We start from the raw sequence: 13,743 nt of genomic DNA, 5'->3' as shown, positions 1-13,743 counted from the left end.
TCTGGAAAATATGTGGCCATTGCTAACGAGATGCTTGCCCCCTTGCACAAACTAACTACTCCTATTCCGTTTTGAGTTTTAATCGACGGAATTCGTTGCATAAATCTTATTGCTCTTTGGAAATATGAAAGATCAACTGGTTCCATCAATGTGGGAAGGTTTTCCATTCCATAGTGGGCGAGAACCAACGATGCGAATCCACGGGATGCCAACAAGGCTCCTTTGTATTCCCTGATCCCAGGATATCCACCAAAAAGGACAATTACTCCTGTGGGGATAGGGATAGAATATGCACATGATCTGCTTGGGCAAAACACCAGAATTCGTTCCTGCAGTAATTAAAGACCGCGAGCCAAAAGCTGTTCAGGTTTCATTGCATTGCCAAACAGTTGCTAACTTTCTTGTTTTCCCCCCCTAATATTATGCGATTATTGCATTGCATACCTGGATGAGGTCCTTACGCACCAAAACGACAATTACTTCTGTTTTGGGAGTAGCGACTGGTTTATAACATACACATGAACTGGGGAAAAAATGCAATGCATACCTGGATGAGGTCCTTCTCCATCCGGCAAAAACAAGGTCTCCACCAAACCATCCTCGCGCACAGAAATGCACTTCACCCCGCGGTTCGCATATGGCCTACTTACAGAAAAACGCAGTAAATGATTCGCGTCATTTGATTCCGATGATCGCAGGTGAATCATTTCGTGTTGGTGTCCTATGTACACGCCTAGGTCGTATACCGGAGTATCAATAGTGGAATTCGGGAATCGGATCGGTCTTTTCTGCATTTGGATGTGAACGCGTGAAAGCGAAATGCAGCGCTTATATATTCATATGATACAGATCACATTTGAAAAATAAAACACTACGATCCGGTTACTCATTTTTCCCATGTACGTGATTGGTCGAATCTTTACCTGGTTGGTTGAATACGGCTCCATCGACCAGAACAATCCCATAGGTTCAATGCCAGAATACGAGCCACTAATAGATGCGTGTTTGGAAAGATCAAGGCAGCCTGAACAAAGTACAGCACTGTTATTTAATTGCGCTCCATATGAAGACCTTGTAACTGGATCTAGTAACTGGATCGTTATTTGATTGATAAAGCTAATCTCGATATGATGGTTGTGATCGCAAAAACAAGGACCTGCGCAATGTAGTGCCAACCATGAAATTTACATTGTGTATGATTTTATTTCGTTTGGGACCTGTATTTTATTAAGATACAATCTCCAGCGTTCCTGAAACAAAGGTTATCGACGACCTACCGGACGATGATACCCGGTATCGCGCAAAGCTATCGTAGATCGTATTGCTGGAAACACGAAGAGAAGCATAAACAGATACGTCCTTACCAGCTGGAAGGCCTGCAAATAATATAAACATCAGGCAAAAATGGATGAGAAAAGTAATTCAGTTGTCATGAAACGTTTTTCTGCTTGATTTGAAGGTGGGCATCTTGACCAAGTAGCTGGCCCAACATGTTACGTAATTTTCCCAAACCATCTAAATTTGTAAACCCTATTTTCATATATATACTAATAAGTCTCCAATATGAGGATGGTCTCAAGTAAATGCAACTCCATGTATGAACCACATCAAATCTTACCCAAAACTGTTCAACGCAAAAAAGGTGCGGAATTATGTAAAGACTTCGAAAACTGTTTTAAACTAAAATTAAGATTTTCTTTTGCAATCGAAAAATATACATTCAGACTATTCAAAGGATTCAACAAACCACAACCTAAAATAAAAATGATTTCCACTAACCGTCTATACTGATATCGATGGGTTCGTCAAAGAGACGATTTTCATCTCAAATGGTTACTCTGGGGCCTTTGTCAACCACGGTGGATATGCTTCTTCGTAATCTGCTGAACTGCACTCGCCGAAAGTAATACATTACTGTCTATATAGGGTCTTAAAAATCTAATTCTGATAGCAAGTTATAGTTCGATTCGATGCATTGTTGCACTTATAAGTTTCCTTGAAAGTGTTTGGAATGTATCTGTTTCACATTCTGTTAGATAGAGGTAGAATGCGCGAAGGGGGACAGTCAAGAATACAACGTTATAACGTTCATCAGTTAAACGACGCACAAAAATTTTTGACACGCACCAATTATCAATCTTTTGGGACAACATTTTTAAATGTGAAAATTTGTGACTTAAATATAACCATTAGCGTGCTGCCCTATTTGCTTTTCCGGTTTTAGTCGAAAACGTTTTCCGGCGATCGTGTTCCTCATCAAAGTTCCCAATCACGGAAAAAATATGTGCCCCTATCTACCCCAGTAACTTTTATGTTGCTGTGCGTAAACCAACGATCCCTAAAAATCAAACTTTTTAAGTGTATACTTTGTTGCCTACAATTATATCGCAACTTTGCGTTTACATGCATTGTTCTAAAATGTGATGAATGAAATCAAAAGAAACACTTGTCTTCACACCGGCAAGGCTGCAAGATCTTTAAGTTGTTGCTCATTTCTTGCACAAGCGACAACTTTTATTCCATTCTTGGCACATTTTCTTGCAATTGCATTCCAAATGCCTACAGATGCCCCTGTAACCAATGCGATCTTTCCTATCCGACATACCATACTTTATGCCCCTAACCTTTTCCAATAGTGCGATTTAAGTATTAGTTTTGTAGTATAGGTTACAGTTTGTACTGAACCGCATCATAAAGACTAAACACTAACTTATCTTCTATTTAAATGGGTTCATAAATCGTACAATGTTTGTGAACATATGTTTTGCTTCTGGCACTTTCTACGTGCGTATCAGCTCTCCAAAATTTACGTTTTTAAATAGCTCTAACTGATAAATTCGAATTTCGAGCAAATGGGTTTATAAAAGCTGATTTGATAATTACGATGCTGTGCTGATAACGGTATTAGTGTAACAATCTATTATGCCAGCTTCTATATGTTCGATGTGATAATCTGATCAACGATTTCTTTTTTGAAATTATTCATAACAAACGCTTGGAAATGATTTCCGGTGACAAGTGGTCGAGTGTACGTTGCATTTTCATACAGGGCGAAGCAATATGGTGGAAACAATACTGCAAATAAAACATGATATAACACGAACATGTGACATACAGTTTTAAGCTTTTTAAATCTACTTTGGTTTTTGCTCAAATCGTTGGACAAAATCAACATAAAATATTGTTAGGGTGTGCAAAAGAGGATGGACCTTATCACAAGAAAGACGATTACGAATTGCCCCCAAAAAGAACAGATGTCGTATACCAAGTACAAAACCTGGTGGGGATTCCTTCTCTGGACAACCTGGGTTCGAATCACGGTGTGGTAGAAATTAATTAAAAGTTCACGTTTCATGACAGGAAAATCACGTTTTTCGTGTATTTTTGCTTTGGTCCTTTCAGCTACTCTGCAGACATCTCTGTGTAATACGATCTACGATAACCTTGCGCGATACCGGATATCCTCGTCCGGTAGGTCGTTAATAACGTTTATCTCAGGAATGCTGGCGATTGTATCTTAAATAAGGAGGTCCTAAACGAATCAGAATCCTACACGGTATTACTTAATGTGATGGATTTAAACTTTATTTTACCGAACTGTTTTCTACAGTGAGAAAGCAGAGGTTCAGATTATCTTTATTGATCACATAACGATGATGCAGTCACAACTTTTAGGAGTTCTTAGTATGGTGCGGATATTAATGATAAAGTTTTTTTGGATTCACCCTTGATCTTACCATACACGTATACGTCGGTGCTTCGCATTCTGGCATTGAGCCTATGAGATTGTTTTGGTCCATGCGGTCTTATTTAACCAACCAGATAATCATTCGATCAATCTATTATGGTGCAAATCAATTACTGCGTTTTTCTCTAAGAAGGCCATATGCGGACCATGGGGCAAAGCGCATTTCTGTGCGCGAGGATGGTTTGGTGGGGACCTTGTTTTTGCCGGATGGAGCAGGACCTCATCCAGATATGTATTAGCCGTATGATCTCAATGTATAAAACCACACTAAAATTAGTTACTACCTGAATCCAATGCAATGAGACCTGAACATGTTTTGTCTCCTACTCAGTGTCTCTACGATAACCTGTTTTTTTTTCAATCAGGTCATATGAACTTTGTAAACTACTGGTTACTGTTCCCCCTACAGGAGTAATTGTCCTTTTTGGTGGATATCCTGGGATCGGTGAGTAGGCTACAAAGGGGCCTTGTTAGCATCCTGATGATTTGCATCGTTAGTTCTTGCCAATCATGGCATGGAAAACCTATATTCAGCAATGAAACGGAACTTTTAGTTGGTTATCATGGTGTAACAACAGAAAAGGTATTGCTTGCACAGCAATGTTCAAAAGAATTAAGTAAATTGGGGTGACAGCACCTTCTGCCTTAAATTGTACCAGTCTGGTAATATTTAGTAAAATATCTAACTTAAGTTATATTTATCCCTATGTGGACATCGTCAGTTCCTCATTCAAGTAGATACGCTACAAATTATTTCAATCAATCTAACTAAACCACATGCGCTTGGGAAAGAACTCGTAAACAGTTTTTCCGGTGCCCTTGAGCCTTGTGCTGTCGGTGGTTTCTGCAATGATTCGTAACACGTAAAGCATTTCGGTTAAAAGAAACAGATCAAGTTTATTCCGAAATCGCAACGGTTCATATACACAAGCAGGCGTGGAGTTATCGGGAACAGCACTGACAGGCACTAGGTTTCTATTGGGCAGGGGTTCCCAAACTGGGGTCCGCGGATCCCTGGGGGTCTGCAACGACTGCACGGGGATCCGTGAAAATATATTAAAAAAACAGCTAGTACGTTTAATACAGTGCGTAATCAGCATTCACTGCAGTAATTTGTAACTTCAGTGGTTTCATAAGCTGTACAATACGTATAGTGGACAATCACCCCATCACTTTTGAATGGTTCTTACACTATCTTTGTATCTTACGATGTCAACGTTGTTCACAATTGTTTTTTTTATTACGCGTCTATGACGTAGGAATTCACACTTATCGCCGGCGACTTACTCTAATAAGGTTAAGGTCGTCTTTGCTGTTTGTGGAGTGAAGTTACAGGTGATTGTGTGATTACGCCAAACTAAATTAAGTGTCGAGTCCAGACTGTGTGTAGACTTGGACTAAAGAGTTTGTCTGGCGCAATAAAGCTCCGTAAATAAACATTATTCGTTACTGTTGATATTGTTTTGTATTATTTTCCACTGATTACGAGAAGATTGGGGGGTAGAAAAATCATGTTCACGAAATGGGGTCCGCGGCCAAAAAAGTTTGGGAAACCCTGCTATAGGGTAAACGGGTTATGTGACGTAACAACGATACATTGTGTTGAGGTCAAAACTTGCAAACAATCACACGATAGTTGAGATGTAACACCAAGAAGTTTTCTCCTCAGCAAGATTCCTAATTACCTGTTCTGCAATGAAGTGCACTGAATACAAACGAGCTGTACAAGAAACTACCAAGCGGCGATACACAAAAATATTGAATTAATTTAATTTTGCGGAAAGAAACTCCAACTGACGTCTCCACGAATCTTTCTCTGCCCTGTGATGCAAAGGTTGTTGACCACCGAAGGACAGAAGGCCGTTAAACTCTGGTAGGTAAACATGACCACAAAGCGGAAAGTTGGGCGGCTCCATCACGTGGCCAGCGCCGGGATAATGGATTATCTCATAATCTGGATGCCCAGAATTTGCCAGTTGCCATTCTGCAACTTCAGCGGCGTACGAAGCAGGGACACATTGATCTTCCATACCAGCAATGAACAAATAGGATACGTCGTGTCTTTTCTCAAACGGATAATAGCCAGGAAGATTGGAAAATTCTTTAGCGGAGGGCAACCTAAAGAAGTTTTTCAATGGGATTTGACCATCCGTATCTTTTGCTTGTGGTCGAATCTGCTGTACTTCCGGGAAAATCTTGCTCCCGTACTTGAGATTACCGAAGATCTGACAAGGGAGACTGTTTATCCACACAACGCACCGAATTTCTGGAAAGTATGTGGCCATAGCTAGCGAGATGCATGCCCCCTTGCACGAACCAACTACTCCTATTCCATTTTGAGTTTTAATCGACGGAATCCGTTGCATAAATCTTACTGCTCTTTGGAAATATGAAAGATCAACTGGCTCCAGCAATTTGGGAAGGTGTTCCATTCCATAGTGGGCGAGAACCAACGATGCGAATCCACGGGATGCCAACAAGGCTCCTTTGTATTCCCTGATCTCAGGATATGCACCAAAAAGGACAATGACTCCTGTGGGGATAGGGATAGTTTACAAAATACACATGGTCTGCTTGGGCAAAACACCAGGATAGCGTACAGACAATGACTAGGATACGCAAGCTTAGAGCTATTCAGGTTTCATTACATTGGATCCAAACAGTTGCTAACTTTCGTCTTTTTTTTCTTAATATAATGCGATTACTGCATTGCATACCTGGATGAGGTCCTTCTCCATCCGGCAAAAACAAGGTCCCCACCAAACCATCCTCGCGCACAGAAATGCGCTTCACTCCATGGTCCGCATATGGCCTTCTTACAGAAAAACGCAGCAAATGATTCGCATCATTTGATTCCGATGATCGCAGGTGAATCATGTCGTGTTGGTGTCCTTCGTACACACTCAGGTCGTATACCGGAGTATCGATGGAATTCGGGAATCGGATCGGTCTTTTCTGCATTTGGATGTAACGCGTGCAAGCGAAATGCAGCGCTTAGATATTCATATGATAGCAGATTAAACAGGGTTAACCACATTTGAGAAATGAAACCCCAGTTACTATTTTTTTCCCATGTACGTGATCGGTCGAATTTTTACCTGGTTGGTTGAATAAGGCTCCATGGACCAGAACAATCCCGTGGGCTCAATGCCAGAATACGAGCCACCAATAGATGCGTGTTTGGAAAGGTCAAGGCAGCCTGTACAAAGAACAGCACTGTTATTAAAATGCGCGCCATATGAAGACCTTGTAACTGGATCGTTATTTGATTGATAAAGATAATCTGAATCATTGCTTTCCCCTGTACGAAACAGTCTGGAAAAGCAAACTTTAAATTACATTGCTGTAACGTTTTATGCGATCGCATGATTGGATGGATCGCCGCACTCTGCAGGTGCTTACTTCACAGCTATCGTATCGAGATGATTAGGTTTGCAGGCTGCGCTGCCCAGCAATTTTTTTCCCGACAAGAGGTTTTAACACACGACCTTGGCCTAACCCCATTACATTGATTGATATTGTGTGGTGAACCGTTAGATTTACAGATTTTGCATGCTAGCTGGATCAGCCACTTCTGGTCTCGATATGATAGTTGTGATCGCAAAACAAGGACCTGCGCAGTGTACTGCCAACCATGAAATTGCATAAAACGTTGCCAATACATTGTGTATGATTTTATTTTGTTTGGGACCTTTGTATTTAAGATACAATCTCCAGCGTTCCTGAAACAAACGTCAACTACGACCTACCGGACGAGGATACCCGGTATCGCGCAAGGCTTTCGTAGATCGTATTGCTCGAAACACGAAGAGAAGCATAAACAGATACGTCAGCAGCCGGCAGGCCTGCAAATAATATAAACATTATGCAAAAATACATGAAAAAGGGAATTTAGTTGGAACGTTGACATTTTTCTATGTAACTCCTTGTATGGGCCGCATAAAATCTTACCCCCCAAACATCAATCAAGTAAAACAGTTAATGTTTAAATAAACCCAAAAAAGCAAGTTGTTGGATTATGCAAAGACTTTGAAAACCGTTGCAAACTGAAATTAGGATTTTTTTTGCAATTACAAATATACTTTCAAATTAAGAGTTTAACAAACCACAACTAAGAGGAAAATGGTTTCCACTAACCGTCTATACTGATTTCGATGGGTTCGTCAAAGAGACGATTTTCCCCACAAATGGTTACCCTGGGGCCTTTGTCAGCCGCAGTGGATATGCTTCTTCGTAATCTGCTGAACTGCACTCGCCGAATATAAAACATTACTGTCTTATGGGGTCTTAAAATTCAAAATCGAATTCTAAAAGCAAGTTATAGTTTAATTCGATGCATTGTTGCACTTGAGGTTCCTTGAAAGTGTTTGGAATGTATCTGATTCACATTCTGTTAGATAGAGGTAGAATGCGCAAAGGGGTACAGTCAAGAATACAACGTTATAACGTTCATCAGTTAAACGACGCACAAATATTCTTGACATGCACCAATTATCAATCTTTTAGGACAACATTTTTAAATGTTAAAAATTGTGACTTAAATATAACCATTAGCGTGCTGCCCTATTTGCTTTTCCAGTTTAGTCGAAAAAGTTTTCCAGCCATCGTGTTTACATGCATTGATCTAAAATTTGATGAATGATATCAAAACAAACACTTTTTTTGGCACGTTTTCTTGCAATTGCATTCCAACTGCCTACAGATGCCCCTGTAACCAATGCGATCTTCCATACCGAACATACCATATTTCATGCCCCTAACCTTTTCCAATAGTGCGATATATTAGTTTTGTAGTATAGGTTACAGTTTGTACTAAACCGCGTCACTAAGACTGAACACTTCTAACTTATATTCTGTTTAAATGAGTTCATAAATCGTACAATGTTTGTGCACATATGTTTTGTTTCTGGTACTTTCTCTGTGCCTAACAGCTCTGCATAACTTACGTTTTTACATAGCTCTAACTGATAATTTCAAATTTCGAGCAAATGGGTTTATAAAAGCTGATTTCATAATTACGATGCTGTGCTGATAACGGTATTATAGCGTAACAATATGATATGCCAGATGCAAACAGTTTCTTTGCATATGTTCGATGTGATAACCTGATTAACGATTTCTTTTAATCATAACAAACGCTTGGAAATGATTTCCGGTGACAAGTGGTCGAGTGTCCGTTGCATTTTCATACAGGGCGAAGCAATATGGTGGAAACAATACTGCAAATAAAACATGATTTAACACGAACATGTGACATACAGTTTTAAGCTTTTTAAATCTACTTTGGTTTTTGTTCAAATCGTTGAACAAAATCAACATAAAATATTGTTAAGGTGTGCAAAAGAGGATGGACCTTCCTGAAATCGTTGAGTAGGCTACAAAGGGGCCTTGTTAGCATCCCGAGGATTTGCATCGTTAGTTCTTGCCAATCATGGCATGGAAAACCTATATTCAGCAATGGAACGGAATGTTTAGTTGGTTATCATGGTGTAACAACAGAAAAGTTTTTGCTTGCACAGCAATGTTCAAAGAATAAAGTAAATTGGGTGACAGCACATCCTGCTTAAATTGTAGCAGTCTGGTAACTTTCTGGAAAATATCTAACTTAAGTTATATTTATCCCTATGTGGACATCGTCAGTTCCTCATTTAAGTAATTCCGCTACAAATTATATCGATCACTTTGTTCCAACTAAACCATATGCTCTTGAGAGAGAACTCGTAATTTTTTTTCCGGCACCCTTGCGACATGTGGTGAATGTTTGCAGCATGGGAAAGCACCTGTTGCGTAAGCCATTTTTTTAAATAAAAATACATGTGGACATTTTTTGAAAACAATTAATCACAGTTATCTAGTTGACAGTGTTTGATTCTGCACTTTTTGGGCGAAAATTTCTGTGATAAACAGTGCAGGTGTCTGTTGTTTTTATGCATATAAACATGACATGAAAATTTTAAATACATTCATATTTCAGAAACAGTGGCATAAAATATGGAACGCTGGATAGGAAAGGTTGCAATGGTTACAGGGGCATCTGTGGGCATTGGGAATGCAATTGCTAGAAAACTTGCCAAGATTGGAATGAAAGTTGTCGCTTGTGCAAGAAATGAGCAACAACTTAAGGATCTTGCAGCATGTGTTAACAAGCAAGGGCCTGGAGAAATCTTTCCCTATCGTTGTGATCTTAGGGACGAAGCACAGATGTTGGAAATGTTTGATTTCATCAAATCAAAGTTTGGAACAATGCATGTATGTGTGAATAATGCTGGGCTCGCACATCGGGCCTCGATTTTATCTGGAAACACTGAGGTAAACCAAGAAGTATAAATAACACAAAATAGTGTTTTTTGCAATAAATCTTGACTTCCCTGTGCATATATGTTTTAAGTATTTATAACAATTTTTTGGTGAAGATTTAGTTCTAAGCATAAAGTGTTTCCTTACAGACAAAAATATCCTTATAATTGCTTCTTTGTTTCCAATTGTAAATAACATACTAATATCCATATTTTTTATCCAACAGGATTGGAGAGAAATGATAGATGTGAATGTGATCGCACTTTGTATTGGCTGTCGTGAATCTGTGAAACTGATGAGAGATGGTGGTGTCGATGATGGTCATGTGTTTAATATCAACAGTGTGGCTGGTCATTGCGTAGGAGGCCTTCCCTATTATGCTGCTACAAAGTTTGCTGTCACTGCCTTGTGCGAGGGTTTAAGAAAAGAGTTAATTGAGGCAGAAACCCATATCCGTTGCACATCAATTTCACCTGGAGTCGTGGAAACTGAATTTTCACCAAGGTAAATACCCAAGGCATGTTTTCACGTCGTAACATGTAAAATTTTGAAATTCTTTGACCTATAAAAAACAATTAAAATCAATTTAAGACCACTTTTTGGTTTGTATTTTTTTCATGTTAATCATTTTTTCATAAGTTTTTGTCATAGTTTTTGCAGTAGTTTAAATTAAAAAATGATCAAAATGTCCTCATTGTTGATTGCAAGTGAGCCAATAAATTTGTATTTGTATTTTTAGGTTAAACAAAGCACAAAAAGCAGGTGAGGGTCGTGGAAAATATGACATAATGGAATGCTTAAAAGCAGAAAACATTGCTGATGCAGTTCTGTATGCATTGCAAGCTCCAGCTCATGTTAATGTCAATGAAATAATAATAAGACCTGTTGAACAGAAGTCATAATCCCTTTAAACATTGTACAAACAATGATTTAAAGATCAGCAATGATTATTGATAATTATGTCATCAGAAAATAAAAATCAATTTTAAAGTATTACCATTTTGCACTTCTCTGTTTTCCATTATATTTTGGTTTATTCATTACCATTAATATTATAGTTTTAAACTTGGACCCAAATATTGTAAATATTTGTCCTGAGGTTTTTGTTGCAAATGAAAAATGCTTCTTTACTTAAAGTTCAACTTTTCCTTGAATCATTTTTAATACACTTGTAAAGTGTGCGTATAGTGTGGAATTTTCTGAGGTCTTGTATTATTGAGATTTGGTGAAGAATATGAACAATATGGCGACTCATGTGTAGGTGCAGGACCTGTGTCACATCTGTTTGTGCGTATATGTAACATGCAGAAGGTTAAAACTCTTCTAAGGACTTTGGTCCATGGATTGTAAAATTTTCTACTCCCAAGGAGAGCAGAAAATTGTTGGTGGTGGTTTTCGACAAACAGGCGCTGCAGCGAACTGTTAATGAACACTGAACAGTTTTCGCAAAAACAAGCGGTATTAGCGGTGTAGATGCGTGTTCGGCGGTACTAGCGGTATTGTGCATTTTAGAAAAACCGGAAAAACAACGAACCACCATGATAAAGGATAATGTTGCATGCCAAAAATACGAACTGCGATTGTACAATCGTAAACACTGCTTTGTGTCGTAACAATAGTTTTGGTGAATAATGCTCATAGGTCCACAAAGAGATTACTGTGATTGTTGTTACTCTGTCTGTAGAACAATGACTCGCTTGTTTTGCACAAGCACTTTATTAATGTTTTTTTTATTCTGCGTCACTGTGATCAGATGCCCAAAAAACGGAAAGTTTACGATATATCGTAACGGTCTCTCGTCAATATTTTTTCCTGCGCCCTTGTGCCATGTGTTAAATGTTTGCAGCATGGGAAAGCACCTGCTGCGTAAGCCATTTTTTTAAATAAAAATACATGTGGACATTTTTTGAAAACAATTAATTACAGTAATCTAGTTGACAGTGTTTGATTCTGCACTTTTTCGACGAAAATTGCTGTGTTAAACAGTGGTGTCTGTTGTTTTTATACTTATAAACAAGACATGAAATAAAATTTTAAATATGCTCATATTTCAGAAACAGTGGCATAAAATATGGAACGCTGGATAGGAAAGGTTGCATTGGTTACAGGGGCATCTGTGGGCATTGGGAATGCAATTGCTAGAAAACTTGCCAAGATTGGAATGAAAGTTGTGGCTTGTGCAAGAAATGAGCAACAACTTAAGGATCTTGCAGCATGTGTTAACAAGCAAGGGCCTGGAGAAATCTTTCCCTATCGTTGTGATCTTAGGGACGAAGCACAGATGTTGGAAATGTTTGATTTCATCAAATCAAAGTTTGGAACAATGCATGTATGTGTGAATAATGCTGGGCTCGCACATCGGGCCTCGATTTTATCTGGAAACACTGAGGTAAACCATGAAGTATAAAAGACCATATTTATTAAAACATTTTTGGTGAAGATTTAATTCTAAGAATAAAGTGATTCTTTCACATAACCAAAAAATCTTGATAATGCTTCTTTGTTTCCAATTGCAAATAACTTACTAATATCCATTTTTTTTATCCAACAGGATTGGAAAGAAATGATAGATGTGAATGTGATCTCACTCTGTATTGGCTGTCGTGAATCTGTGAAACTGATGAGAGACGGTGGTGTCGATGATGGTCATGTGTTTAATATCAACAGCATGTCTGGTCATCGTATACTAGGCCTTCCCTTGTATTCTGCTACAAAGTTTGCTGTCACTGCATTGTCCGAGGGTTTAAGGAAAGAGTTAATTGAGGCAGAAACCCATATCCGTTGCACATCAATTTCACCTGGGTTGGTGGAAACTGAATTTGCACCAAGGTAAATGCCAAGGCATGTTTTTAAGTCGTAACATGTAAAATTGAAAAAGTATTCCTTCGAGCTTAGAAAAGATTATATTTAGGCTGAAGACTACCTTTTGGTTTGTATTTTTAATTTTTATGATTTTTTTCACAAGGCTTTGTCATAGTGTTTGCAGTAGTTTAAATTGATTGCAAGTGTGTCAATAAGTTTATATTTGTGTTTTAAGGTTAAACAAAGCACAAAAAGCAGGTGAGGGTCGTGAATCCTATGGCAAAATGGAATGCTTGAAAGCAGAGGATATTGCTGATGCAGTTCTGTATGCATTGCAAGCTCCAGCTCATGTCAATGTCAATGAAATAATGATAAGGCCTGTAGAACAGAAGTCATAATCCCTTTAAAAAATGTACAGAAGCATGATTTGCAGATCTGCAATGGTTACCGTTAATTATGTCATCAGAAAATAAAAATAAATTTTAAGTTATTACCATTCTGCACTTCCATTTATATTATTGGTATTCCATTATATATTTGTTTATTCATCACCATTCACATTATAGTGCCACACTTGAAGCCAAAAATTGTTCCTTCTTTGAAGTTCAACTTTTTGGCAAATATTTTTTAATTTCCAAGTAATGTGTGTGGTAATAGTATGGCATTTTCTGAGGTCTTATATTGTTTGGATTTGGTAAATAAAGTATGAGCAATGTGGTGACTCATATGTGTATTTGTAAGACTCTTCTGCGAAGTCTGGGCTGTAGACTAAAATTAGCTGCTCCCAAGGAAAGCAGAAAGTTGTTGGTGGTAGTTTTTGGCAAACAGGCGCTGCAGTGAACCGCGAGTGCAGAATCGTAAACACTGCTTTGTGCCGTGTCAATAGTTTTGATGAA

The 13,743-nt window shown here is 38.5% G+C and overlaps 2 protein-coding genes across 2 annotated transcripts; both read left to right on the top strand.

The window, feature by feature from the left end:
• Positions 1 to 9,726: 9,726 nt before the first annotated feature.
• On the top strand, positions 9,727 to 11,139 carry LOC145898550 (dehydrogenase/reductase SDR family member 11-like). The gene is made up of 3 exons (XM_082987054.1): positions 9,727 to 10,057; positions 10,272 to 10,549; positions 10,785 to 11,139. Exons 1-3 carry the CDS (start codon positions 9,740 to 9,742, stop codon positions 10,945 to 10,947), a joined length of 759 nt encoding a protein of 252 aa, XP_082843180.1. The 5' UTR covers positions 9,727 to 9,739; the 3' UTR covers positions 10,948 to 11,139.
• A 964-nt stretch (positions 11,140 to 12,103) lies between these two features.
• LOC145897822 (dehydrogenase/reductase SDR family member 11-like) lies at positions 12,104 to 13,568 on the top strand. The gene is made up of 3 exons (XM_082986271.1): positions 12,104 to 12,434; positions 12,597 to 12,874; positions 13,083 to 13,568. The coding sequence occupies exons 1-3, from the start codon at positions 12,117 to 12,119 to the stop codon at positions 13,243 to 13,245; spliced, it is 759 nt and encodes a 252-aa protein (XP_082842397.1). The 5' UTR covers positions 12,104 to 12,116; the 3' UTR covers positions 13,246 to 13,568.
• The last annotated feature ends 175 nt before the right edge of the window (positions 13,569 to 13,743 follow it).

The sequence above is a fragment of the Ascidia mentula genome, chromosome 4, assembly GCF_947561715.1.
Source record: "Ascidia mentula chromosome 4, kaAscMent1.1, whole genome shotgun sequence".
In the NCBI taxonomy this organism is placed as follows: domain Eukaryota; kingdom Metazoa; phylum Chordata; class Ascidiacea; order Phlebobranchia; family Ascidiidae; genus Ascidia; species Ascidia mentula.
The sequence above is the reverse complement of the archived record's forward strand: the minus strand, read 5'-3'. Positions and strand labels throughout refer to the sequence as shown.